Genomic DNA, 26713 nt, shown 5'->3' with positions numbered 1-26713 from the left:
AATCCGGTAGCGATCAACTCGTTTGCTTCGAAGAATAAAAAGCGGAAGTGTTTGATATCATTAAAAGCTCAAACGGTAAATTTTTTACGTTTGTATTTTCATACACGTGTGCGCGTGCGCGCGTGCGTATTTACATGTATGTAAAAACATACATCTCGCGAACTACAGAAAAGTGATCTGTACGGCTTTAAAGATTCATCAAATATTCCGTTTCGACCGATCTTCGTGTGCGTTTTCAAAGCACTCGAAAACTACCGAGCTACTTATCTGAGAGCTTCCGACCACGAAGAAAGAAGACCACTGTGTGGTTTTTTACGGTGGAATAAAGAAAGGAAAACTATTCGAGAGAAAAATTTCTTTTGAACGCGCGCGCGCGCGCGTTGCCACTTGACTATTCGCCTTTGCGACTTGCTCTTTTGTTCGTAAGACCGCGTCGACAAAGTACTACTACTACCACTGATGGAAGAGAGCGCGATTTCCAATAATACCATTGTAAACGCTTCGTCGCGTTGTATGCGAAGCGCGCGAGTTGAACACCAAGTTGAACGAACATGAACTTTTCCAGCGAATTCCACTCGTGAACGCAAACGAGTGACGCGCGCAAGAAGAAATATTTCGTTATCACGGATCAGAGATCTTGACAGAATACGAGCTGTCAATATATATTAGCGCAACGGTTTTGAGTGTGTCATATTTTTTTATTACTCTATTCTCTGTCACCATGTGAAAAAAAAAAGTTGTAGAAATTCGAAAACCAGTAGAAATCGTTCAGAAAACACGTTCATTCCGTAAAGATTGAAAACAACACTTATCGATATTGTGCAAAAAAGATATAAAAATTGTGCGGCAACAGAAACTCGCGCACGGGGACCGCGCGGTAGTCAATATTTGCGAAATGTGAGGATAACTCTCAGCGAGATCGAAATAACGTGTACATGTATCTCCCGTATATATCTTCGCTTCGCGAAGATGAAACGAGAATGAGGAATATTTCAAGTAAATAAACGCGCTGTACGCGCGTTTTATTCCCCAACGAGCGTGTGTTTTCCACAACGAGAGATAAAAGCGAGGGAGAGAATGATGAGACGACGCGCTAAAGAAGTTGTATTTCGACGTTCTTATTATTTACACGTGTAATCTTTAAGAAAAGCGCTCCGTTACTCACGAAAACGTCTGATGCATATATACATCGACCGTAGCGATTTCTCCGGTTTCTCGGACGGAAAAGAAAATAGAGAAGGAACATTTTCCCCTCAAAAGAAATCGCGCAAAGAGAGCACATATAATAATAGCACATAATTTTCTGGTTATCGTATCTCTTCACTGGCGGAAAATACGTTGCAGGACTCTCCACGAGCTAAAAAGTATATCGCGATAAGAAGGTGCATGAATGATACAATGGCAATTTCCGGGAAAATGGGCGAAAGGATATACGTCGCGCGGTTATCTCTATCTGTATCACGCGCGCGCAGATAACGCCCTCGCGGCGGGAATCGAATTTTCTGTAAACGCGTAGGACGACTTAACCGGAGAGAGAGCGCAATCAAAGGTACCAATGTCGACTCAGGGAAATTAACCAGCAATAATACGTGTGCGTTTGTAGTTGGCACAAACGCGAATTAAATTAAAGGAATTTTAATTCACCATTTGGTCGCTCGCGCGGAAATATCAACGCACGTCATGACAATATTTTCCCGCAATTGTTGCTATTAAAATCGTATTATATATGTTATTATTATCGTCAAAGCTCGTTTCATTTTTCTAAATTGAAATTATACAATGTTATTATTACTTTTGTTTGTGTTATATCAAAAATTGAAACTCTGCTGCGAGCAGAATGGCTCGCTCAATTTAGACGAATAAACACGCGTATATTAGTGTTATGTGAACGAATAATTTCCAGATTTGTTTCTTTTTATGATAAAATATGTTTGTTTAAAATACCTTACTTTCAGTGTCGTCGGTTTTCTCTTTCTCTCTTTCTCTCTCAAATTTTAGAGTTTCACGCTCTAGAAACTCGCGGAACGTGCATCACGAAGTCTGCGTGGAAGTATGTGTGTGTCAACGTACAAACATATAGGAACATTTCATTTGCGAAGGCAAAAAGCCAGCCTGGCTTCAGCATGTTGCGCGACGTGTTGCGAGGTTTCAGAACATTTCGTTCTCGTTGCGCCGCAAACTTATTACGCGCGACTCTTTTCCTCGCGTCTGATATACGTGCAATCTATGCACTTTCTCTATTCCGCGCTACGCGCCGTTAAAAAGATTTTACGTGTTCTTACGAAATGAAATACATCGTTACGCGGACCCAAGTTGACTCGTATCGCGAGAAGAATAATGGCGAACACGGGAAGATACAAGCAACGAAAGGGAATCCGTAGCAACTTAATGACGTATTCTCTCTCTCTCTCTTTTGCTCTCATTGGAGGAAAGAAACAATTCGTAAATAAATTCAACGCGAGCGAGAGAGAACGAATTTTAAAGGTGCGAGCCGCGCGCGCGTATAATTCTCTTTCTACGCGAACCACGAAGTATAACAAAGCACGACCTACTTCAAAAGAAATCATTATTTGTCGGCTCGGATACTCGAGCTGCTTCGAATAACAATGGAATACCCGAAACACACTCAGAACGCGTTACACGTTAAAATTGTTTCTGTATTAATCTGACATTACTTGAATAAACACGTCTTGTGATGAAAACAAAGAGAAATCTGATATCTTTGATCAAAGTAAACGCGATTAAAAAAAAGAAACATTTATATTTAAAAGCGCAGACAAATTAACGTCAAATATGATAACGCGCGTGCAACCGAAAGTCGACGCAACCTCTCTTGTTTAATCGTGTTATACAGACGAGTGCATGCTAAATTTCCTACTTGCAAAGCGTGAAATGTCGTTAACCATTTTGCTAATGAATATGCGCATTCGCTCACACTCGCTCCGAGAAACCAAATCTCTATTGTGCGGGGGAACCAAACGGTCAAGCACGAGTGGGCGCAGCGAAATGTTGACACGATATGTGTGTACACGTTCTATCGATATACCGGATGATCGAATCCTCTATCGCGTCCTCGCAATTAAATTCATCTGCTTACGAGAGCACATTGCTGCTGACGCGAAAATGGATTTCACTTGATTTTTTTTGTCAAAGAAATTCTGCGCGCGATAGATATTATTGTTGATACAAGCTACTTTTGCAGAAGCTTTTCGGCACCCTCCGTGTATTTACAAACGGAGCGGATTCAATTAAAACTTTTGCACCGTGAATTTTTTTTCCAAAGCCAGACGGGAAATAAAACAGCGATTAATTTTTCTTCCGACGCAGGGAAGGAGCAGTACGTGTACTACTGAACGGTCGAAATTGTATGTGCTGTAATATGTATATATATATTAAGAGATATATATATATATATAATCTCTGCGCGAACACAGAGATGTTTTTTTTGTTAAAAAGCCGTCCCGATCCGAGCGTGCGCGATGTTACGCGAAAACGGAAGAGCGGAGTCAATATTTACGAAACACGTACGGTAAAGGTTGTTCGACGAGCGCTGTTCTTTCAATTTTATCTATCCGAAGACAGCCTTAACGCGCGACGCTATTTTACGCAACGCTGCGAGGATAACACACGCTGGCGCGTTTAAAGTGACGCGCGTTTGAGACGATAAACGTCTGGGATTCGCTTCGGGGTGTTTCAACGATGAAAAATATAAAAAGACGCTTTATTACCACTCAGCGGAGCAACAAGGGTGATCCGAGTGATTCCTTGGCGTCGCCGATTTCATATATATGTATGTGTACCAGAGGACATCGATTTTCGCGCGCGCGATATATTTACACGGATATTAATAACAGCGGACTTACCGGCACCGAAAGCCTGCTGTCCGTTCTTGTCATCGGTCGGAGTCCCCTCTAAACTCGCGGGACCGCTGTCCGCTCCACCGGTCGCGCTGCAAAAATATTTTTCTCCCGTACACACCACCGTTTAACAAAATTGAACGTCGCTTTGCCCGCGTAATAGCATTGGATCGTTGCATGTGAAATATTGGATTTCGAAAGTTCCAGTTTTATGGAACGCTTTTACAAAGTAAAAATCTTCCGACAAGCGCGTTACAGCGCCGATCGAGCCCCGACGATGATTCTTTCACAAAAGTACACGTTTTTCGGCTGTATCGCTTAACGATCGTTTTTTACAGCAAGTTGGCAAAAAATTAAAAATACGTCGACACGAGAGAAAAAAGTGGATACATCGAAGTTTAATTTAACGTGACACAAATAACACACGTTTCCAACGCGTAACCTTTTTACTCTTCCGTATATTTTCAACCTTCGCATTTGATTAAAAATAACACAACAAACACAAACAGCTTCTCGTTCTTGTGGAAAAAAAAGAACGTGTGTATATTACTACGTTTTATTTTCTCTTTATTCCATTTTCTTGGGAATCGACGTAATAATCGCGAAAACTAAAGCCGCATATCATATGCAACGATCCAATGAAATATGAATACGATTATGTCATCACGGTCTCACACTCACCTGCTCGCGTCGTCGTCCTTCACTTGCTCGCCGGCAGGAGCCTGACTCTCTTGAGGTAATTGGGTCTCTTCCGACTCGGCTGTTGGCGGTTGGGCCTCACCCTCACCCGCCCCAGCGCCGCGGCTCAGTCCGGGTATACCGCTGCTCAACCAGCCAGACATTTGATTTTTTACTCCGGCGAACATTTCCAGTTTGTTGCCTTTCGGACTGCAACGTAAGAGAGAGAGAGAAACCGCGTAATGTAAATGCGTACGTACAAAAGTTTAAATTTGAATTGGAAAATAATCAAAGAGATCTTTAACAATGTGCGATCTCTCTCTCGAATATGTTTGAAAAGTTGAAAGAGTTTGCGGGAAAAACAAAAAAAAACGTAGAGATATAGAACATGCTGGATATTGTATTATTACTGACGTTGTTCGAGAGCAAATGGCAACATTAATTAATTAGACGTTATAGAAAGACTAATAACAGCGCTCACTATGTAACCAACAGTGAAAACACGCGATTGGTCAATTGCGACATGGATATTACAAAATCTAAACAATGAAAACTTGACGTAAATGTCGCGCAAACAATACACGAATCAACACAACAAAACAACGACAATCAATTAACTACATTGGCTCGAGAAAATCGAGTTATATGAGAAAAACGCTTGGCAGGAAAGGCGATCGGTGTAATCACTTCTTTTAAATTCGCGTGTAAAAGTTCGCCTCGTTTCAGAAACTTTCTTATACCTCGGCCAAAATTTTATGTCCCGCTGGAGAGAAGTTGTAATTTATGTGCGGGATTGTACTATCACACGGCAAAGCGACTAATTACCAGTCAAAGGACACGCGCGAGAGATACGAGACAAAATTCTCCCGCTAGTACTAAAATTACGCTCGAGTTATGAATTTCGGCGGAATTGATAAAGGTTGTCGAGAGACTTGCGGAATGCATTGCGAGAACGAAGATTTACGTCCGGTCTCTCAACTCGTTCATACAACAGAACGATAAACGTTTCGCTTTGCGTAATCTATGCTGTAAATATATTTTTCGAAAATATTTATACGCGCGATAATGAAACTTTAAACATCACTTAAAGAACAAACAGATAATTGCAAAAATAAAAATCAAAATTTAATTCGATGGTATCAAAATCTCTAATGTTAATTTTTCCCAACTATCGCCTATATGTGCACTGAGAAAATATAATAACAATTTAAATACTCGAATTCTCATCGGCACATAATTCCAAGTTGAATCTTCACTGAGAGAACGCGATAGTGATTTATCGCGTGTGAACGAGAGGCGATATTGCGGATGAAACGCGCGCGTACCGCGGTTTCCATTTCGTGAATTTCGCGTGACCGTATATTCGCCAAGTGGACGATCGAACGTTGGAGCGAAAACGGGGAGAGGATTGATTTCGCACCGAGGGTTGCGTGGGTGTGTATACCGATATTTGACGCGCACTGTCAGCGTGCGCGCGCGCACTATTTCGCAACGAGAACACAGAGAGCAAAAACGCAGAGTAGTCCTTGACACACGTAGGTCACGACATTGTGTTGTCAAAATCGCGGAAATAGAGTATACGAACGTTATTACGAGTATTATATAGTATAGAGTATTACGGTCAGCACACGTGCTGGTTGTTATAGAATTGCGCGTTGTACAATAAACAGATTAAATTTGTGCAAAATAAATACGAGAATAACGAAGAGAGAAAAAAAGAAGATTTTATAACATTTGTAAGTTAATAACAAAGATACAATGCGCGCGCGCGTGTGTGTGTGTGTGTGAAGAAAAAAGTATGCAACAATAAAAGGTGAAACTGTATAAAGCAATTTTTTGCAATAAAAAAGTCAATTTGCCGCATTTCTGTTGAATCATAAATAAAACGTCAAACAAAAAATAACGTGACGAACATTGTAACATTCCAAGCGACAAAAGATAGTACGTGTTTTATTATAGAGCAATTTTATAGAGTATATATACATATATGTGTTCCAGCTGTGAATTTGAAATCAATTTAAAACAAACACACAAATTACAGCTGATTGAGTTTTCAAATCAAATATATCGATGATAAACTATATCAGTATATATATATGTGCAATAATATATACATATACAATAATATGAAATTTTAAAGTTTGTGTGTTCGGAGCTGAAACAACAAAGTGCATAAATCGTATGAAACCGATTGTCGGAAGAGACGATGGTATCAAACATTTATGAGCCACATTTGCTGTATCAAAATTGAATAATACGTTTAATATCAGTACAATTCGTATGTTATACAACAAAACTATGTACGTAATATAGTTTGTGTCGATGTATTACTACGTGCGTCGCAAACGATGTATATCTGAATGACGAATTGGTCAATCAAATGAGTTGCGCGAGATAATACGACTAATCAGCGAAGTCAAAGGCATGAAGAGTTTGTTATAGAGAGCTCGAACTTCCTGAATAATTCTGTTCTATTTGCCGATCTCGTTAACTGCGTAACACAGTAACGTCCGTGTGTAAAATGTAACATTTTTCTTTACATAAAAAAAAAAAAAAAAAAAAACACGTAAATTTAAATCATTTCAGAAAATTACTGCTCACAACGCACGTACCTTTTTGTCTTTCTCCCAACTCTAATAGAATTATTTAAAATTATTAAATGATTCTGACGAACATCATTCGATTTCGATTTTGCAATCTCACGTCAGGGTAAGTTTCGAGTAACGAAATATTTTGTGCGAGTATAAACGAATAAAAAAAAAAAAAAGATTGTACAGATATTATTTCTTCTCCAATATGCGTTAATGTGTTTTGTTGTAAAATTATAACAACCTTGAATCAACTATGTATATCTACACAGACTAAAGTGAGAAAGATAAACAGGAAAAAAATTCTAGGAAAATTATGGAAAATTATTCTAGAAAAAGAATAACTGAGAAAAGAGAACAAAACCTCATCGGGATATCGTAGCGTCGCGCTACTTTACGTAAGTCGGGCGTTATTGATCTAATCTCGAAAATGCATTCGGCGAGGTGGTAGTGCCGCCGCTACTTTTAAATACTGTCGCGACGTACAATCAAGAAAACGAAGGAAAAACCATTATCATAATTACGCGATCCGCGAATGTGTGGCGATGTGTGTGTGTGTGTCGTGAGAAAAAATCGCGGAACACACGACAAACGAGTGCCGCGACGACGACGCCCGCAAGTTACGCGCAGTTTTGCACGTCGACATTATTATTATACGGTCAGATAAAAAAGATCGTTACATTCTTGCTACAATTAAATCTTTGCATAAACGCACGCGAAAATACGCCTACGTATAATGCTCGATTTATCTGATACAGCAGCACTGGACTCTCCGCGCGAAACGAAAATCCGGAATCAGCTTTGACATTTCGTTCTAACAAGAACGAAACTTTGATGATGAATTTGCCCACTCCGAGCGAAGTGACAGCGCTACGCGAGAGGAATCGATTTCGCGGCGAGAGTCACGGCTGACACTCGCGACGCACTTCACGATACGCATAGTTTCACGGCAATAAAAAAAAAAAAAAAATGACAGCACGCAAAGCGTTTGTGAATGACATAGAGAAAAAAACACACGTTGACGCACATACGCGGGTCAACGAACCTCCTCGGCAAACGAGAGTTAGCTTTGGCTACCGAACACTAGTGACGTTCGATAAGACTGTTGTTAAGGTTATGTTTTACGTTAAAGCGAGATAACGTACCTGGTGTTGTTCTTTTTCTCGGATTCCGCGCCGCTCTCGGCATCCGGAGAGGCGGGCTTGTGCTCAGGTGTCGTCTCGCTCCCGTTTTCGGGCTTCTTGCCCATCCAGTTGGACACCTGATTCGTCAGGCCGGAGAACATTGTGAGACGTGCGTCGGCAAGTACGATTGACGTCGGCTCCTCTTCCTGTCGCTCGTTCTCTTTCTGTCTCACTCCTCCTCTTACGATCGTATTGATATATATCTCGCTCGGGTTACTCGTCAGAATCAAGCGTAACTGTATCACCGAAGCCCTCGCGGGACCGGAGTGACGACGGGACACGAAATTATCTCGTCCGTCCTCGCGATAGCGCAGCCACGAACTGCGTAAGTCGCGCGTGCACGCGCGCAACTCGCATGGCGCATCGACGCTGGCGACGACCGGCCTTGCGCGGTCGACCGGCGAATTATCAGGCCATCGATTGCGGCGCGCGTCTCCAGTCTCTTTTGGGGAGTATAAATTGTATCAGCGAGAAAAAGCACGATAAGAGATAACAATGTCTGGCGATTTTCCGAACGTACGAGAAAGAGAGAAAGACAGAGAGGGAACAATTGGTTGAAATTTTACAATTAAACTATCTAGATAATCGAGTCGAGAGCACACTTTGTCATTTGCTCTCATATGTTTTATCAGAAAAGTAATACGAGGATTATCATGTAATCTTGTTACTAGAAATTGGAAAGTGACTCATACTCATTTGAAGGTTTCTTGATTAATAATATTTACTTATTAATAGTTTATTAATAATAGTTGCTTTTTCAGATAGGAAATCTCTCGTAATCTCCCTCGATCTTTGTTTTGAAAAGAAATTTTGTAAAACATTAAAATATATTGAATATTGAAACTAAAAAAGTGCAATTAAAAGAATTAACTATTTATAAAAAAAAACATTGTACCCCAACAGTCATTAATCACCTTTTTACAAAGATATACGCACGCAAGTTTTTAATTTTTTAATTTCAAAGTAAAAAGAGCGAAGTAAAGAGAGCACTTAACGGGTGTTGGTTGTACCTGACAAATTGAAATTTCTGTCGTTTAATCTGCATGATGTCGCGACTAATGCATCATCCAGGAAACGTGATAAGACTCATTAATCAAATAAAACATCTTGTCCTTCGATCGGTCGATTTGCGAAGTATTCGTGTTTACTCTGCGCTCGCGGAAGGTACGAACAGCCTCATATTATTCTCGTTGTTAAGAAAAAAAAAAAAAAACGCGATATCTAACGCGCTATTTTTCCGTTGCGCGTGCAACAGACGAGAAGGTGTAAACGCGCCCTTTTATATTGCATCTAACACGACTTACCGTTATCCGATGTTCGCATAGTCGGACATTAAACTTTAACGTTCGGATGCTATATACACGGTCATGTTGCGGCGGTCGGAGAGAGTGAGCGGTTGAGAAAAAAATCGCAGTGTGTTTTCACAACGTAATGATATATTATTAGATAAAAATAACTGTTAGTTTTTATTTCACAACTGATCAGAGCGAGAGAGTTACAATAATATTGAGCGAGATATACAACAGTTTTGTACACTTGTTCGCTCTTCTCTTAACTGTCGTGGGTCGCTATCGTGTCGATATGTCATGCGGAAGCGCAGCATTATTACGCGACTCGAGGTAGAGCGCACGGTCGAGCTTTGACAGTTAAAGACGTATGCACGTACAGATCGTGTGTGTGTGTGTGATAATCGATGATGACTGATAACGCACAACATGTATGTACACACACGACGACCTGTTCAAAACATTACGTTATTACTTGTTCGATTACGCGTAATTGCTCATTGTGCTAAATCGCATTTGATCTATCCGTATACAGGATACAATTTTGTCGCGTGAATACAGCGTGAACTGAATAACGATATTAACGTGTCGCGTCGCACACGTATCACAGTTTTGGCACCGAGAAACTCAACCGACATTACGACGTAAAAACTTGTGTTTCTTTTGATTTATACCGCGCAACACAAACGGTCGCTCTAAAAGATCTCGCAGAGAGATGTTCTGAAAAATGTCAATTTGTGAAGAAGTCTCTCGAATGATCTTTTGGAGTTGTCTGTTGTGTTGTTTTCATGCGCGATGTCGCATCTATGCTCGAGATTACCGATAGATTGCACGCCATTGTACTATATCTTCACAAAAGTACGAGTGAAAAGTTTAAGTTACAAGAGTTATATTTATATATAACTTAGAGGTATATATCACTTAACTATCTTTTCATTGTGTGTTTGTCTCGCTTCTCACTAGGATATACATTGGTCTCAGATCAAACTAAACGTCGTATTAGATTACGTCGTTCGAACGCGCTAAATAATAACCGTATTTGTTTTGTGGAACGTGAAATAATAAAGAATTAAATATTTGTTTCCTAGGAATGTTTTATCTGTACAATTATCGTCAGTGAGCCGTGCCCGACGAAGCCACCGCCGGTGCCGCCGCTTCCAGAGCTGCTTGTTGGCGCTGATACCTGAAACAAAAATGTCAATCCGATGAAGTCAGAAGTAGAGCCAATGAAAGACAAGTTTTGACACGTCGTGCCCTGTGACATTAAGCGATATGAATAATGCGAAAGGTAATAATGCGCGCGCTCACGCCAACAAAAACAGGAAAAGTTGGCAAATTCGTTCGCGATCGATTCCTTCTGGCAGAGTTAAAAATTTTACAAATCGCGTGGTATGTGAAAATAGCTCGTGTTTATTTTCGGACTCGTCAGTCGATGAAAAACGAGAGAGAGAGAGAGAGAGAGAGAGAAACAATTCTCAGAAGTTAACGACTTTCGAAGCAAAAATACGAATCACGCCGCGAATCCGCTGAATGAAATTGTGCTGAGTGCGTCACCTTAGAGCTCTTGCTACTTGGTATATGGCCGTACACGCCACAAAGAGATTGACGCTAAAGAGATTCCAGTTTTTCGGAATGATGGCTAAGGAGTATCTGGTCCAGATCAACCCGGTGATGCCCAAGGCACAAGATTGGCTGACGGAGATTTTGTTGGCTGGCCTCTGCAGATCACCGAGGCCGGCGATTACGAGACCCTAAATTGAAAAAGAAACGACTGTTACACATTTGTATTACAATAATATAACAAGTCAATTCGCGGGTATGCAAATAAAAACACGTGTGTATGCTTGCGCAGATTGCAACAAATCGACGTATAGCACAACTAAACACAGCATTGAAATATTTCTGTAATGCGTTTGTTTGCCAAACTGCATTACGTAGTAAGTGGTTTGAAACAACATTTGTACAGTACAACTGTGTACGTAAATGTGCACATACAATGACTATCTATTCATTCGCGTAACGTCATGTGACGTTTCGAAAGAAACCTACCTACGAATTAAGTCAAATATGCATATCCACATGAGAGTCGCATATTTTAAAGTTGAAAAAAAGACGAGTGTTAAAAAATTATTACGAAATCGCCAACCTGTGTTTATACAATAATGCTTGAGTGCATTATGTTTCTTATATCTCTTACGTCCGCTAATTACATTTTCTTATCTAATTTATGACGAGTTGTCAAACGTCGTGCGTAATACTCAGAGAGAAAGAATAAGAGAGAAAATACTAACCCATTTAAAAGCCGGTGCCCAGAAGAAGATGGTCTGTGGACCTAAAAGACCACACATTGCAAGTAAGCGTAAATTACAGAGGAACATGTCGTAACAAAAAAGTATAATTTATAATTGCGCGTCAGTTAATTTTTCTCTCAAGTCTTCAAAGACGCTTTGTAAATAAATAGGTGCGAGTATTTCACAAAGAATAAGAAATATACAAAAAAAAAAGATCGGGAAAACGTTATTCTATGTTTAAATACAGTCGTACACTTTTGTGCAGAGAATTACAGAAAACATACGATAATTGTCGTGCTATCGATGTTACACACACACACAGCAATGTATATACGAAATCTTCATCCGCTCGAATTTATTTCTCTAGTACCTCGAATAAATTCGTTAGAACAACTTTAGCATGGAGGAACACGCGAAAAAACTAGCCTCATTCACGTTGTAAATGTTCTGTGAAGATTCATCGGCGTTTATCGGCGATGTGTGTGTGTGTGTATGCATACATGTGGAAAAAGCACTGCGGAAGTAGAACAAACCAAAATGTAATATCACATCAATCCGGAGGGGGGAAAGAGAGTTTAGTCTTTACATAATTTACATAAAACAGTTAAAAAACCAATTAAAAAAACAGACCACTTTTTATTTCGAACGCGTCGCAATTTTTATCAGTAATTTGCGCAATAAGAGAAGCCAAATTAAGGTCAAAACACGCGCGCATGTAACATAATGATGATAAAATAATGTAACGATAGATAAATCGCGCATGCAAATGATGTAGAGCGAATACAGAGCGTGACATTTATTACGCCGGAATGTAGATACGCGAGACCAATTTACGTATGCGACCTTGTGGAAAATGCACTGTAAAGAGCGTTCGCTATTCGCGTGTTTGCTACTATTCTCCCGTCGGCGGGTCGCCAAGTCTTGAGATTAATGATAACAAGATGCGGCAAAAAAAAAAAAAAAGAAAAAAATATTCACGCCACACTAACCGATAAGAAGAGAGAACGAGATAAAACCGCGATTAGAGAAAAACACTTCCGCGTTTGCATTTTTTATAAATTCCTCCTGTAAAACTATCAAACCAGAAAAAGCGTATATAAAAAAACAAAAGTATAAATAATAGTAAATATATAGTAAATACATAAAAAACCAAAACTATTTTCACTCTCGGAAGTGAATTCAAGTTTACCAAATCCAAACTTAGGTTGCTCTGGAATTTAAAACCCATCGATCACTTATAAAAAAAAAAAAAAGAACAAGAGCTTAATTTACATAAATTTTCACAATCCCGGAATAAAAAGAAAGAGAGAAAAAGAAACTTTATTTATACACACAGAACACACACGTCATTCGCGCCACATTTTCCTCATTTCTCCAGCATGTCACAACACATAGTTACGACAGGGGCACACACGCACATGACGCACGTGCCACCTGCTCCCTCACAGTCGAACGCGCGACGCGATCGACCAGATTTCTACTAACCAGCTGGATGTTTCCACAGAGGTTGCAGCTTCTCGGGCACGAACTTGCCGATGGTGTTCATCGAGTTCTTATAGATTACCGACATGGCTCACAGCGGTCGTCGACTCTGAAGATGGACGCGGATCGATGACTTCGCGGACGTAAAGTCGGAAATCGAATGAGATCGCGAAAAACGGCAAGTGGCGGCACGAAGGGACAGTCAGTCCGCACGCTGCGACCGAGAAACGCCAAGTGCGCCGATTGGTCGTGATGCTCGCGCGGTTGCTTCCCTTTGCCTCGCCCCACACGTCGTACTCATCATTTCGTCGCTGCGGGTCGTAGGAACGAATTGGCTCTCCCCGTTGGGAAGCCTCGGAGATTGATGTGCGCGTGTACACTGCGTGCGCGCGCTAGACTTTAAATATTTCGCAGCTAACCGAACTATAACGAAATCTGCGCGATGCGGCAGACGATGACTGTAAGCGACGTAACGGGATGACACCTTCGGAAATGAGGACTGGATCGGGGGTAGATGCGAAAACCTGACCTTCGCGCGCAAATATAAAAGGGATCGATATAGCGTAGAGAATTTTGCCGCATACACAATATAGACTTGAGAAATTTTTTTTTGGTTTATTTTTTTAAAAATATATATCTTGCAGTAAGTTCTAAAATATATAAATTTTTGTATATTATGCGATAAGAAACGTATATAAATTTGTATCGATTAAACATGTATTGCATGTTACAAAATGAATGGGTAATATACGGATATAGATACATATCAAATATTTATAAAGTATAAAAATTTACAAAGAAAAGTGTGTACACACATCTAAAAAAACGTGCATTTTATTATTATTTTTTTTAATGAATACGAATTTCGGTTGTATGTGAAATGTGTTTAAAATCTCTCTGATACGCTGCTCAAACGAACACGACCTTGCGGAAGTGCCCGCTGACATTGGCCGAGAGTTTTAAATCGGATACTCGGATGTCTGCCAAGTTATTTCTTATACGACAATCATGTTTTGCTATTAATAAAACAGTAAATGCTGTACGTGTTTGTATATCAACGTTGTATTGAATAATTCCAAAAATCACGCGTAAAATTTATGTAAATTTATACACTTTTTTTATAGTGCAGCGGACGATGAGAAAAATTGAAATAATTTAAATTTACGTTGCATGCATCTATATAAAAACATCCATATAAAAAACAAAAAATAAATTTAGCCGTACGCGTCATGATGTGTGTACACAATTTTACAATTTTTATTAACACATCGTCTTTCACAACAGTTTGTTCGTAAAATAATATTTAAAATATAAAACTGGTAAATATAAGGTACCAAAAGTGACATCGAACACCGATTGTTGCCATCATCATAAAACCTTTCACGATCATTTCATCATCAATGACTATATTAACAAATCACAATAGTTTTTAATTATAAAAGTATTATTTTCCTAATTACTAAAATGATGTTCTTCTGAATTTATATGCTCAACACAGTAATATGCAATCATATCGTGAAACATTCAAACCTTCTGTTAACATAATTGTTTGACGAGAGCACAGTTTGAGAACTAATTACTTTAAGATAACACTGTTAACAGAAAGTTGAAAGAGTGGAAATTTTGAGATACAAAAGAACTGGTAAAAAGAGAGGTGAAAGATCTTTTATAAGAATTCTATAAAAGAGTTGACGCTTCTTATAGATAACGATAAAAATATGTATACGTAATGATGAGTTTGATCAACATTTTCTGACTCCCACCTCTTTGAGCATTCAAATAAATACAGTTAATTATATAGTACAGTGGAGAACAATCTGAATCACAATACAGCTTCGTTCTAAAAATGTCACTTAACGATACGTTATCACATCCTCATAAAGTAATAATATATATGTGAATCTTATTTATGATTTATGTTAATTTTGTATTATTATGCAATTTTAACCCTAGAACACACATCTAGGAAGTTTTTGAAAACACACGCAACTTCAAAGTCGCACAGTTCCGTCTGTTGTCGAATCATTTTCACTCAAAACACACACATGAAATCAAAATATGCGAGTTAAGAACAAGACCACAACAATATGATTTCGTATTCGCTTCACAATTTATGTCGAAACTGTACGCTTTAGAAGTAAACGCGAATAAAAATCTACAGAGTACCACAGACTCGGGTGTGTTTTATGGTTAAATATCGCGCACTTACACATTTATAAGGCACATACTAAGAATCGTATGTACTTAAAAATCATATGTACTTTATATCGTTGTTTTAATCTGTACAAAAGCTATTTTGTAAGTTATGTATATCACCTTACTTAGCAATGTATACAACTTATTGCATACATGTCTATTTGCACAAGAATACATGTTTGCCATGTGTTTTTCATGTCAGTCTTACTTTCATTAATATATCACTGATATTAAAAGAGCAATATTAAAATTCCTATTTAAACTAATCTTTAAAAACATTTTAGCAAAAGATTCGGTACGTAAGAGAAAGTACGGAAAGATTGGTACGTAAGAGAAATCATTTATAGCGTAAATTTCTCGTCTATTATGTGTGTAAAACTTGCGTGCACACGATTGATTATTATCATTAGCGTTACAATCCAGAGTGAGCTTGAATTTTCGAAAATTTCTTAAATAAAAAAAAAATAGCAGTAAAATATGCTCTTTTAATAAAAGAAAAATTATGTAAATTTTTGTAATATTATATTAAACAATTATAATTATGTTAAGAAAGTCTTAATAATCTTATATATTTACCCACATAACATGGTTTCCGTAAAACGTTACGGAAACGTTTGTGCTACTAACCATGCTATGTGGGTATGCCTAAGAAAAAAAAACAATATTTTTGCATATATGTATATATACGGTATATGTATATATACTCGGATATATAAAAATGTATATCCGAGAAAAAAAGCCCTTTATATGTGTACAAATTCTACATCTAGTATAATTTCATATATGATTTAGTCATACATAATTATTAATGTAGAATTTGTTTATATATAAAATACTTTTTTACACATGTACATACATACATATTTGCATATTATATTTATATAATATTCAAGTTATACATGAAAATACGCAATCAATATATTATTTTTATCAATTTGTACGAGATAAAAATTAAACCGTTGTTTTATTATATTATTGCACACTGTCATACTTTTGATAACACTTCTGTGCTTAATTCAATACATTTGTGTACTATTATTATGCGAAGATTATTAAGATTTTACCAACAATAATTCTTATTACAATATATACTATTAAATATATACTATTTTTCAGAAATCATAAAAGAAATAAAAAAGAATCATGAAAAAAATAAAGTAAAATAAAGTAAAATATGATCTAACGTGTATATGAAAAATTGTTCTAACTCTAAACTATGTGTGTGTATTAACATAATTATATTTAATCGATAGATAAAAAATAGTTTTTGTGAAATATTATTTAGTAATATAAAATACGTAATATAAAAGATATAAAAAGTTAGTCACAAAACTGGGAAAAACATAGAAACCTATAAAATGCAATTGACAATATTATAAATGCATATGAAGAAGAATATGTAGAAAAAAGTTATAAATGGCACAAAACTACACATATATATCACTGAGAATTGTTCTGTTGCAATATATTGCAACAATGTATATAACACCTGATCATGATGTTTCGATAAATGCAAGTGGCAGTAACCGTCTTGTCTTTATATTGAAGTGAGAAGTGTACAAAAAGAAGTTGTGCCTCGTGTTGTATGTTGTAATCTCAAGACAATTAAGATACAAGACAGTATTACTTATTATAAATAACGCACAATATTTTCTCAAGTTTGAAACGTCAATGTAAGAAATAAACATTGTATATAAATATATAAAAGTAATATTTTACTTAGGACGTAGGACATTGTCTTGAGAAAAACAAATAAGATATTCTGCTAAAGGACCGTCTACAATGGAAGTAGGTAGTATAGAGTAAGAAGTAAGGTTCTCGAAGTTATTTCATTTTTGTCTATACAAGTAATTATTTCGCGTTTTTTAACATGTGTTCTTTCATTGGCTGACAGTAAGGCAGTAAGCAGTTTGAGATGGGAATTGTCCATTTTGTTATTCCCGTTGTTACTTCACCGAAAACTAGTTTATTCTCTACTCCTACAACCTTACTACTTTCATTGTAGACTGGCTCTAATGCTCTAACTTGATACCAGTACAAACTTAATCTATGTAATCATACATATGAAATGAAACATGTTGTTTCATCAAAAGAATAATCCTTTTTGTGTGTGTGTGTGTGTGTGTGTCTTGTCGTCATCCATATATTCGTATTAAGTTCACATTATTCTATAATATTTTAGTATGCACTCAAGTCGTATTCTGCATTAACACATTTTGTTGCAGTAATACTGTCATTTGTCACTCTCAAAAAATGACACATTTTGAATAGTGCAATACTGTATGCAAAATATACGACTGTAATCAATCTATAATTACTCAGTTGCTTCGTAATTGATCAAAGTGAACGTACTAATAGATCCGTACATATCGACTGCTACAAATTTAGTAAAATCGGACGATATATGGACCTTTATATCTTGGTTCGCTGGCAATTCAACCAACGCCAGTAACGCTGGTGTTTCCTCATGATTTTTACTAACTTTGTTTCTCCAGTAGCTATTTGTGCTGTTTACATCGATTACTCTTGGTTGTTGCAAATTCGAAACACCGGTATCTACGCTTTGACTGGTAGATAACCTCAAATTTTGAAACATATTCGAACTTAACGAAGGTGTGCTCATACTATGGCCAATGCCCATTCTACTTTGCTTCGTTGTGGGTTTTGAAGCTAGATCCACGTTCCACCAAATTAACTCATCGTTAGTAACCGAAACTAAAATTGAAGCATCAACAGTGGTTGGTGCCCAGGATAACTGTGCAATGGAATTATTATGAAATGATAAATGAGTGATCTCTGTTCCCTTCGTTATATCGATAATCTGCAAAAATAAATAATGTAAAAATTTATACAATGCATATATTGCACAAATTAAAAATAATTAAAAAATCTTACAGCAATTTCTCCCGTTTCAAATCCAACTGCGACATATTGATCATTATGTGAGATATCACAGCAAGTCAGTTTTTGTTGGAAAATGAAGTCAGAATGCTCAAATTTCTCAATTATAAATTCCGACTTCTTTGATAATACATCAAGCTTGAATAAAGTTAAGTGTGTTCTTTCAGTCGCAGTTTTTTCATTAAACAAAATAGCCAGATAAGTCTCATTGTGGCTTAAACAGCTAAATGTTACATTTATAGCCGAGTCAAACAACGACCTAGGTTTAAGTAAGTCCAATGTCGGCTTTGGATCGTCTTCGATATACCGGATAAACCAGATAAATACGTGACCACTTTCTGTTATTGTCAGCACAAAGTTATCACCTACTTTATGAATTTGTGAGGCACATCCTTCTTCGGTATTTGTTTGCAATATGAGCAATTTAATATGATGTTGCGCCTGTAAAAACAAAAAATATATAAACTTGAAGTATCTAAATTTGTGACATTTGCAATGATTAAAATCTACAGGTTCATTGATATATACCTTAAGACTGTCCACATTTCCACATGCTATTATACTGTAATCTTGAACGTTTATCATTTTCAGATACTTGACTGGTTCGTCCAGCTGTACAATACTATCGGTTTTTCCGGTTTGTATATTATACAAGAGAAGATTATGATCTTCTGTAACATATACTATTTTGTTTCCATCAGGAGAAAATTGTAATCCTACTACATGTTTCTCTGACACAGTTTCTGCTATCACTTTATTGTTTTGTAAAATGATAATCTTTGAATCAATCTCTTGGGCAACGATATCGTGCTGATCACGAGGCTTAATAATTACATCTGATAAAAACTTCCTGTTTCAATGCAGAAAAAATATCATAATTAAAAATTTTAGGAATAAAATATAGATATAAAAAAACGAAAAAAACAAAAAACATATGTAAAAAAAATACATTCTGTAATAAAATGCATTACCTTAGCAATTTATCTTGTATTGGCAACGCCCATCTATAAAGTGATCTATTCCCATTTCCGCATATCTAGGGAAGAAGAAAGTTTGATTAAGTTCTAAATGCAAAATAACCTTCAGTTTGATATAATTAAACTGATAGAAGTAAAATAGTTTGATAAAAATAATACGTACGATGTGACCTTCCTCTCGAAACGCATAGGTGTCCAACGATATAACGCGACTTTTATAGCACGCGATCGGTTGATGTCCGGTAAAAACATTTCTTACGTATATAAAACCTGCAGAATCAGCCAATACTATATACTCGCCGTCATAAGTTATAGCTGCGCAAACGTAAGTCAATGCGTCGTCGTCTTCGATAGTTGCTCGTAATTGTTTGTTAAAACTGTGTACATGTGTCTGGTCCCTGTCCCACCACCATTTCACATATAAAGCTTTCTTTTCGGTAACGATCATTAACGAGTCGTTTCTCCTTGGTATATTATGAAAAAATATTACTTTTTCTTTTACTTTTTCGGTCTTTTTGTCTACAGGTAATTGTAAATTATAACAGGCGAGATATTCATAGCTACTGTAGTCGGCCTGTACTGTAGTACCTCTTTTGTTTTGTGCTCTGTACAAAACAAAAGCGCCTGTGGATTCGTCCATAATTCCCAATAATTTAGCATCTGCTGCAAATGTTATCTTTGTTACGAGTTCATTTTCCTCAGAAATATTCCTGAAAATAATAATGTTATAATTATTTAAATAAATTATTATCGGATATATATTTTCGATTGTACGTACAATATAACATTGTGTTTGTGAAACACAGAAACGCCGTTTAGATCCCATATCTGAAAAAAAGATGCACATCACACATTACAGAGGAGTGCACCGTATCGTTCAGCTCTAAGGGAAGGTTTTCTTTGAAATTTCTCTTCTGGTTGCTTCTACTACCGCGCGCCGTACTTTTTCGATCTCCGCCAGCGGCCCGAGATTGAAGAAAAACGGCGCGCGGTAGCAGGGACAGTCGGAGGAAAACTTTCCGAGAAATACTTCTCCTGGAGCGGAACGATGCACTCCTCTGTACATTGTAAGAACCATTAAAATAAAAAAATACACACATATAGTATTTTGTCTTGTTAAAAAGTAATTATTTTGTTACATGTATATCTTGTACAAAACTTACTTGAACCGTTGCCTTATTAGTACACGCAGCGATATATCTATCTTTGTATCCAAATGCCATATCCAAAATAATTTCGTCTTCAACTTTAAATGTTTTTAAGCTGTCATCTAGATCATTGGTCCTACCAAAGAAACCAGACCAGCAAGATTGTTTCTGTTGTGGACTACCAATTGGCGTATAACTTTCGGAATCACTCGTTTCATCATTTGTTAAAAAAAACAGCTTTATTTCACCTGTATTGCTCAATGCCAAGAAGCAATCACCATCCGCAGATACGAGGATTTTTTTAATAGAACAATTCTCATTGAAACCATTGAAGACTTTTTCTCGTTTGGTTACACAATTCCACAAAATTATTTTTCCTACTGTATTTCCAGTTAACAGTACAGTAGGGTTATTGGTAAATGCTGATGTGCAAATATTTAATATTTCTTCGGTTACTGGCATGTTAAAGTGCTCTAGATTTTTATTATGAGATAAATACAAATGGTTTTGTCTAGTTAAAGCAAGCCTTTTTGCAGTATCCGCAACGTAGCCTGGATATGGATGGTTCATTGCGACTTGAATTATATCCAAGCACTTTTTACGTCTATGCTCTACTATGATACTTGCTTGCTCTTGTAAAAATTTCTCAATATCTACCACGTTTGCTTCGCATTCACTTTTGTTACAAGTGATATACTTTCTGTATTTTTTCAGATCCAACAATAAATCATTTAAGCCTGAATGCATTATTTTAGCTTGTATGAAGTCAAAGTCGAAATAAATCTGAAATTTGTCATACAGCTTTGCTTGCTCCAGATGATATCCAATATATGCGAAAATGTAATTATCATCTGGCAATTTTGAAAAATCGTTCTTGCAATGATTGCAATATTTTTCAATGAGATCTTTATGCATTTTCATCAAATCGTCTTGCGTTAGTACTTTTCTTAAATGATATAGCAATAAATCATGTACACCGTAAATGTATATTCTTAAATTGTTATTCCATTTTCTAACTACAAGTGATTTGTGGCACAATTCTAGCATCAGATCTTCAACTTTACCTCTCTTTTCGTTCCACAGAATTTCCAAGGTCTAAACAAGACAAATTATATTATTCATATTTAAAGAAGAAAAATGTTAATAATTTTATTACGTGTGAGAATTACACTACTTTGTAACGAGTCTTCAATACTTACCATTGGAGTTATATTAACATCCTCACTAAACACAGCTAAGCTCTTGTAATAAGTTTTTAAATCTGGTTTTAATTGTTCTATACACAGATCAAAAACTGTACTTTGTTTCTCCAAAAATTCTTTCATTACTCTGTAACAAAATAACACAGTAATACTTTCACTTACACATCACTTAGAAGTTACATATACATACATGTTTGTGTCATCTTTCTTCCTCAAAGATTCCAGATAATATTTCCATCTATTAGAGTTATGTCTCATATCACACTTGAATTCCTCAAACTGAGAAGCAAACATGTCTATGAGCAGTGGCATACCTTTACACTCCTCATGTATTTTCTTTGCTTCTTTTGGCAGTTCATGTATCTCTACATTTAATGCTTGAGCAAATAAACCTAACGTTTCGCTTTCAGTAAATCCACCATTCAACTGAAAATATATATATTTTATTACAAAAGAGAGATAAATAATAAATATATATGTGTGTATATATTTATACAGTATATAATTAATTATGCGATTACAAATGTGAGAAAAGTATTCTAAGTTGTATCTCTTACCCCTATTATCGTACTATTACGTCTTTTTCCTTCTAAAACTTTGATATCAGCAGTAAGAACTATCGTCTTACATTCAAAGTCAAAAGTTGTTATGATTTTTTTATCAATGACGTCATCTAAAATTAGCAAAGCATTACGATTATCCTTTTTATTGAAATGATATTTGAAAAACGGGATCAAAGAATCTTTCTCCAAAGGAGTCAGTGATTCCGGTACAATTTCTACATTTCTCACGTTACGATACAGTTTATTTAATTGAATCACTATCTCCTCATCGATGTGCCTATCGCACGCAAAGTGAATCCAGTAGACTTTGTTCTGAAATAAAATCAGAAAGAAAATTATTAGTCGCGAAAAATTGTTTTTAGTTTTGTTTTTTTATCAGTACATATTTTAATCGTATTATTAAAAAGAACTCATACAGAAAATAAGGTGTTTACTAATTTTGTATCCTTAAGAATATTGGCCACCAAACATGATTTTCCAAACCCTTTCATAGCATGTAGCACAACATATTCGGAAGGATTCAATTGCTGCAAAGCTTCCTTCAACTGATTAGTCTACAAAACAACATACATAATTTATTAAAACTGAGAAATAAAAATCTGGTCATAAAAGCCGGATACCCAATACATAATTTAATTACAGTTTTTTATTTTATACATTTTAGCTGTATATACAGTGCACTTATATATTACGTAAAGTGATAAAATATATTTATACACTCTATGTGAACTTACAGAATTTGTATTTCCATTCGTATGCATAAAGAAGAATAATAAAACTAGATATAAATTCAGAGAGTAACTATTACAACATAGTTATTTCTTTTCGATATATATATATTTATGTATAATAATATAAATAAGAGTGAGTTATAAAGAGAAAAAGTCTATTTTATATGTCGATTGCTAGTACAATATTGAAAGTGAAAAATTTCATTTATAATGATAATAATATGTGCATTCTATACACACAGATGAAAGTATAACTAATATACACCGCGACTTGATTATTTTATCTTATCACCGAGCACACGATCGGAATGATTCACGCATATATTATCTCACTATATAGTGTATCGATATTATATAGAAGAGATAATTATACCTTCTCTTTTCTCGTAACTGTTAAAGATGAAAGAGAAGGACCTCCATAAAAATCTACTTCTTCATTTACTTCGTGATCAATTTCATTGGCCAATGATACCTCTTTTAATCGATAATTTATTTCCTCGCTAAGCCATGGATAGTGATACTCCAAAGCGTGATGAAAAACATTGAAAGCAGTGAGGCCACGTCTTAAAAATGTTAACACAAATGATTACGTTGAATTGTATAGCACTTATTGTAAATTATCGCATTGCTAAATACATGACAAGTTGTGAAAACGAGTTATTCTTTTGATACATACATACATGTATATATGTATATGTTAAAATAATATTATTATAGATTAGTATATGCAATAAAAATAAAATCTAGTACAGTAAAATTAAATATACATCTAAACATAAAGAACACACACATACTTTTTCACTAATTCTATCAAAAGTTCAGCTCTATCCGATTTAGTGGAACCAGTATATATATGTTTTATGTCATTTTCATCTAATATTGATTGTTTTTTGAGCTGCTGTACTATATTGTTGTCTATATCTACATCCTCGATTATTTGTCCTTTTATATCATTCAAAATCATTTCCTCACGTGGCAACCCCATCTTCACGATCAAATTTACTAATCTAAATTATGGCACTATAGCTTATCACATGTATCTTTGCAGTTGTAATGTTTATCTAAAATAAAAACAAAAAACAATTATTTAATTTCAAAGATACTGATAATTATAATTAATATACTTGTTAGTTAAACACAAAAGTTGCTATGTATATATAAATTCTTCTATAAAATACAAAGAAATTATTAAATGTAAAGGTTGAACGTTATTGGTTTTTATTAGATTGTAAAAAATTAGATTTCTGTCTTAATCAAAGAAACAGACTGCACATACATACAAGTAAAATATATTAAAAAATTACATTTTGCGAGACTTGACTATAAAATTATTAAAACATCTATAATCATGAGATTGAAATATTACCTTGTTCTTCGAAGTTCATAACAAAAAAGAAATATTTTGTTATTCTTCTTCTTATATATCTTGAAAATATCCCTGTTGCAGATAAGTATTCTACAATGCTATAAAATCAAAAACTTTTCATTAAATTTTATGGAATCTTTTTTTTATTAAATTTTACTGAATCTTAATGATATAACTAAAAGAGTTAAAAGTAATTACTAATTAATTAACATATGTATAACATTTCTATTTAAATTTAACTACAATTCTTTATTTAAAAAGTTTATCGAGAGATATGTGTAAACAGAATAAGATATTTGATATTTCTTACTTTTAGATTTTTTGTTTTTCATATTTACAAAAAAGTTAGATAAAAAAAATTGATTTAAATGATGTGACTTCAAAGTTTTTAGGCTGGTAATGTCAAATCTGAAAGTTTTTAAATGACAAAATTATTTATTAATTTTAGGTTTTTAAATATAGATTTTAGAGCTTTTTTTTATTTTTATTCTTTCACTCTCTTTATAATTATGCTTCAATTCAATTGTGCTTCAATTTATCAAGAACATAAACATGATAAATCATGAAAATGTAGATATTTAAAATATAAAATAGAGGATCTCAATAAATATATCGTAGATAACGGGATCTTGATTGAAATATCCGATTGAGTCATTTCAACTCCTTTAATTCTTCTCGAGGTGGTTATTTTTGTTTTTTGCAGTTTACAAAAAAATTTCTTGCAATTCTCTCTTGTGAAAAATACTTCTTACTCATAAAAAAGTACACAAAATTATTATCTTAATCGCAAGAAACAGAAATAGCGGTAATAAGAAATCTGAAGAATCGATATAATTTGATCGAACATGTTATCTTCATAGATAGTATCTATATTAGTGGAAGTATTGTTCGAGACGCAATTAATGTCATTTATTCTCAAACAACATTTTCCTCGAAGGAACTAAGAGTGCGCATAAAACAAAAACGAGTTTATCTCGTTTCACACACTTGTAAAATATATTTTGTTGTGAATCTCTATTATAACAAATATTTCTTTCGGATTCTGTACGAAAAAAAAAACATATACAAACGTGTTCTTACTCTTTCCTCCTTTTTCTACTACATATTTAGTTTATTTAAACAAAAAAATGTAATTTATTCATATATATATATAATTTATGCTAGAAAATACAGAGAATCGTACAATGTCGCCATTTTGATATATAGTTGATTATCATTATGGATCAGGAAGGACAAATATTTTATTGTTTTTTTCTTGATTCGCAAACATTGCATACTCGTCTATTTTTTTCCCCCTAACTTTTTTCTTTAAAATTTAGATATGTCACTAACCTGTTTAACAATCCACGTAAACTTCTGCTCTCGAACTGAGCGAGTTCTGATACTCAAGTAGATCTGACGAACTTCACAAGATCACCTTTGTTCACAAATCTGACCGACTCCTTAAATCGTACTAGAGAAATAAACGTACCTATACCACACTTCACAAAAGACTGCAGCAGTAACACCGAGCGTAACAAGCCCGACTATAGTTCCAGACATGCGCCGCGGAGTGCGGTGTGAAGCGCGGGTGAGCGCGGGTAAAGTGCAATGACGCGACGTTGTCAGCGTTCCGCTATTGCCCGAATGCCCGAACTGTTCATCGGCCAAGATGAACGCGCTCATTGGCTCGTCCAATGCACGTGATCATTGGCTTTCGTCATCCATGTTGATCGATGTTTTCTACAAGGAAAAACGGCGGCAAACTGCAAAAGATGCACGCACATAACCACAAGAAATAGTTTGTTTTGAATAGCTTACGCGAGTTGGACGATTTGAATTACAAACATTTTGTCTATTGAATTTGTGAAACACTAGTCATACTACTACAACGAGCAACAAAGTGCAACTGCAAGCTACAAGAATAATGATACAACTGGATGAGTCGCACTGGCTGGTGCTGCGCTCTATAGCTACGTTCAGTGAACTAATTGTACTACTATGACAACCTCTACACACAGAAAAATAACAAGCATACTATTACTAATACTAATCACTTGTATCAGTAAATATCATCTGTATTAAGTATATAATAAGTTTATATACTTAATACACGGGGATGATATTTACTTGATACAAATGATTGGTATTAATATTTACTTGTCATTTTTCTGTGTGTATAGCCCGATTCAGTTTTGCAAATAAGCAAAGAACTAGAATAGAGAATTGGAAAGAGAGAGAGAGAGAGAGAGAGAGAGAGAGAAAGAGAGAGAGAGAGAGAGAG

The 26713-nt window shown here is 35.6% G+C and overlaps 3 protein-coding genes across 9 annotated transcripts in view; all 3 read right to left on the bottom strand.

The window, feature by feature from the left end:
* Window positions 1–8617, bottom strand: part of LOC109852956 (synapse-associated protein of 47 kDa) — a 69069-nt gene extending 60452 nt beyond the window's left edge. For all 4 annotated transcript variants that reach the window (XM_020424604.1, XM_020424605.1, XM_020424606.1 and 1 more), the window contains exons 1-3: window positions 8269–8617; window positions 4539–4745; window positions 3864–3949 (exon numbers count right to left, since the gene is read on the bottom strand). In XM_020424604.1, the coding sequence (XP_020280193.1) occupies window positions 3864–3949; window positions 4539–4745; window positions 8269–8408 (433 nt within the window). In that variant the 5' untranslated portion in view covers window positions 8409–8617. The remainder of the gene's footprint in view (window positions 1–3863; window positions 3950–4538; window positions 4746–8268) is intronic.
* Window positions 8618–9721: 1104 nt separating this feature from the next.
* On the bottom strand, window positions 9722–13692 carry LOC109852993 (mitochondrial pyruvate carrier 4-like). Its single transcript, XM_020424671.1, has 4 exons — window positions 13370–13692; window positions 11885–11925; window positions 11148–11344; window positions 9722–10776 (listed from the first exon to the last, which is right to left on the bottom strand). The coding sequence occupies exons 1-4, from the start codon at window positions 13452–13454 to the stop codon at window positions 10707–10709; spliced, it is 393 nt and encodes a 130-aa protein (XP_020280260.1). The 5' UTR covers window positions 13455–13692; the 3' UTR covers window positions 9722–10706.
* A 317-nt stretch (window positions 13693–14009) lies between these two features.
* On the bottom strand, window positions 14010–26334 carry LOC109852961 (apoptotic protease-activating factor 1-like). 4 transcript variants are annotated; one of them, XM_020424620.1, is made up of 16 exons: window positions 26251–26334; window positions 25783–26172; window positions 24451–24548; window positions 23879–24145; window positions 23458–23647; window positions 22770–22907; window positions 22348–22665; window positions 21981–22216; window positions 21788–21917; window positions 20604–21683; window positions 20219–20268; window positions 19604–20150; window positions 19435–19499; window positions 18992–19313; window positions 18458–18904; window positions 14010–18383 (listed from the first exon to the last, which is right to left on the bottom strand). In XM_020424620.1, exons 4-16 carry the CDS (start codon window positions 24067–24069, stop codon window positions 17877–17879), a joined length of 4221 nt encoding a protein of 1406 aa, XP_020280209.1. In that variant the 5' UTR covers window positions 24070–24145; window positions 24451–24548; window positions 25783–26172; window positions 26251–26334; the 3' UTR covers window positions 14010–17876. The 4 variants fall into 4 exon arrangements, with proteins under 4 accessions (XP_020280209.1, XP_020280208.1, XP_020280210.1 ...); XM_020424619.1 differs by having other exon boundaries at window positions 25783–26313; XM_020424621.1 differs by having other exon boundaries at window positions 22788–22907; window positions 25783–26313.
* Between the last annotated feature and the right edge of the window lie 379 nt (window positions 26335–26713).

Source organism: Pseudomyrmex gracilis, unplaced genomic scaffold (assembly GCF_002006095.1).
Source record: "Pseudomyrmex gracilis isolate BER0280 unplaced genomic scaffold, ASM200609v1 scaffold_41, whole genome shotgun sequence".
In the NCBI taxonomy this organism is placed as follows: domain Eukaryota; kingdom Metazoa; phylum Arthropoda; class Insecta; order Hymenoptera; family Formicidae; genus Pseudomyrmex; species Pseudomyrmex gracilis.
This window is presented reverse-complemented; position numbering and strand designations above follow the sequence as displayed.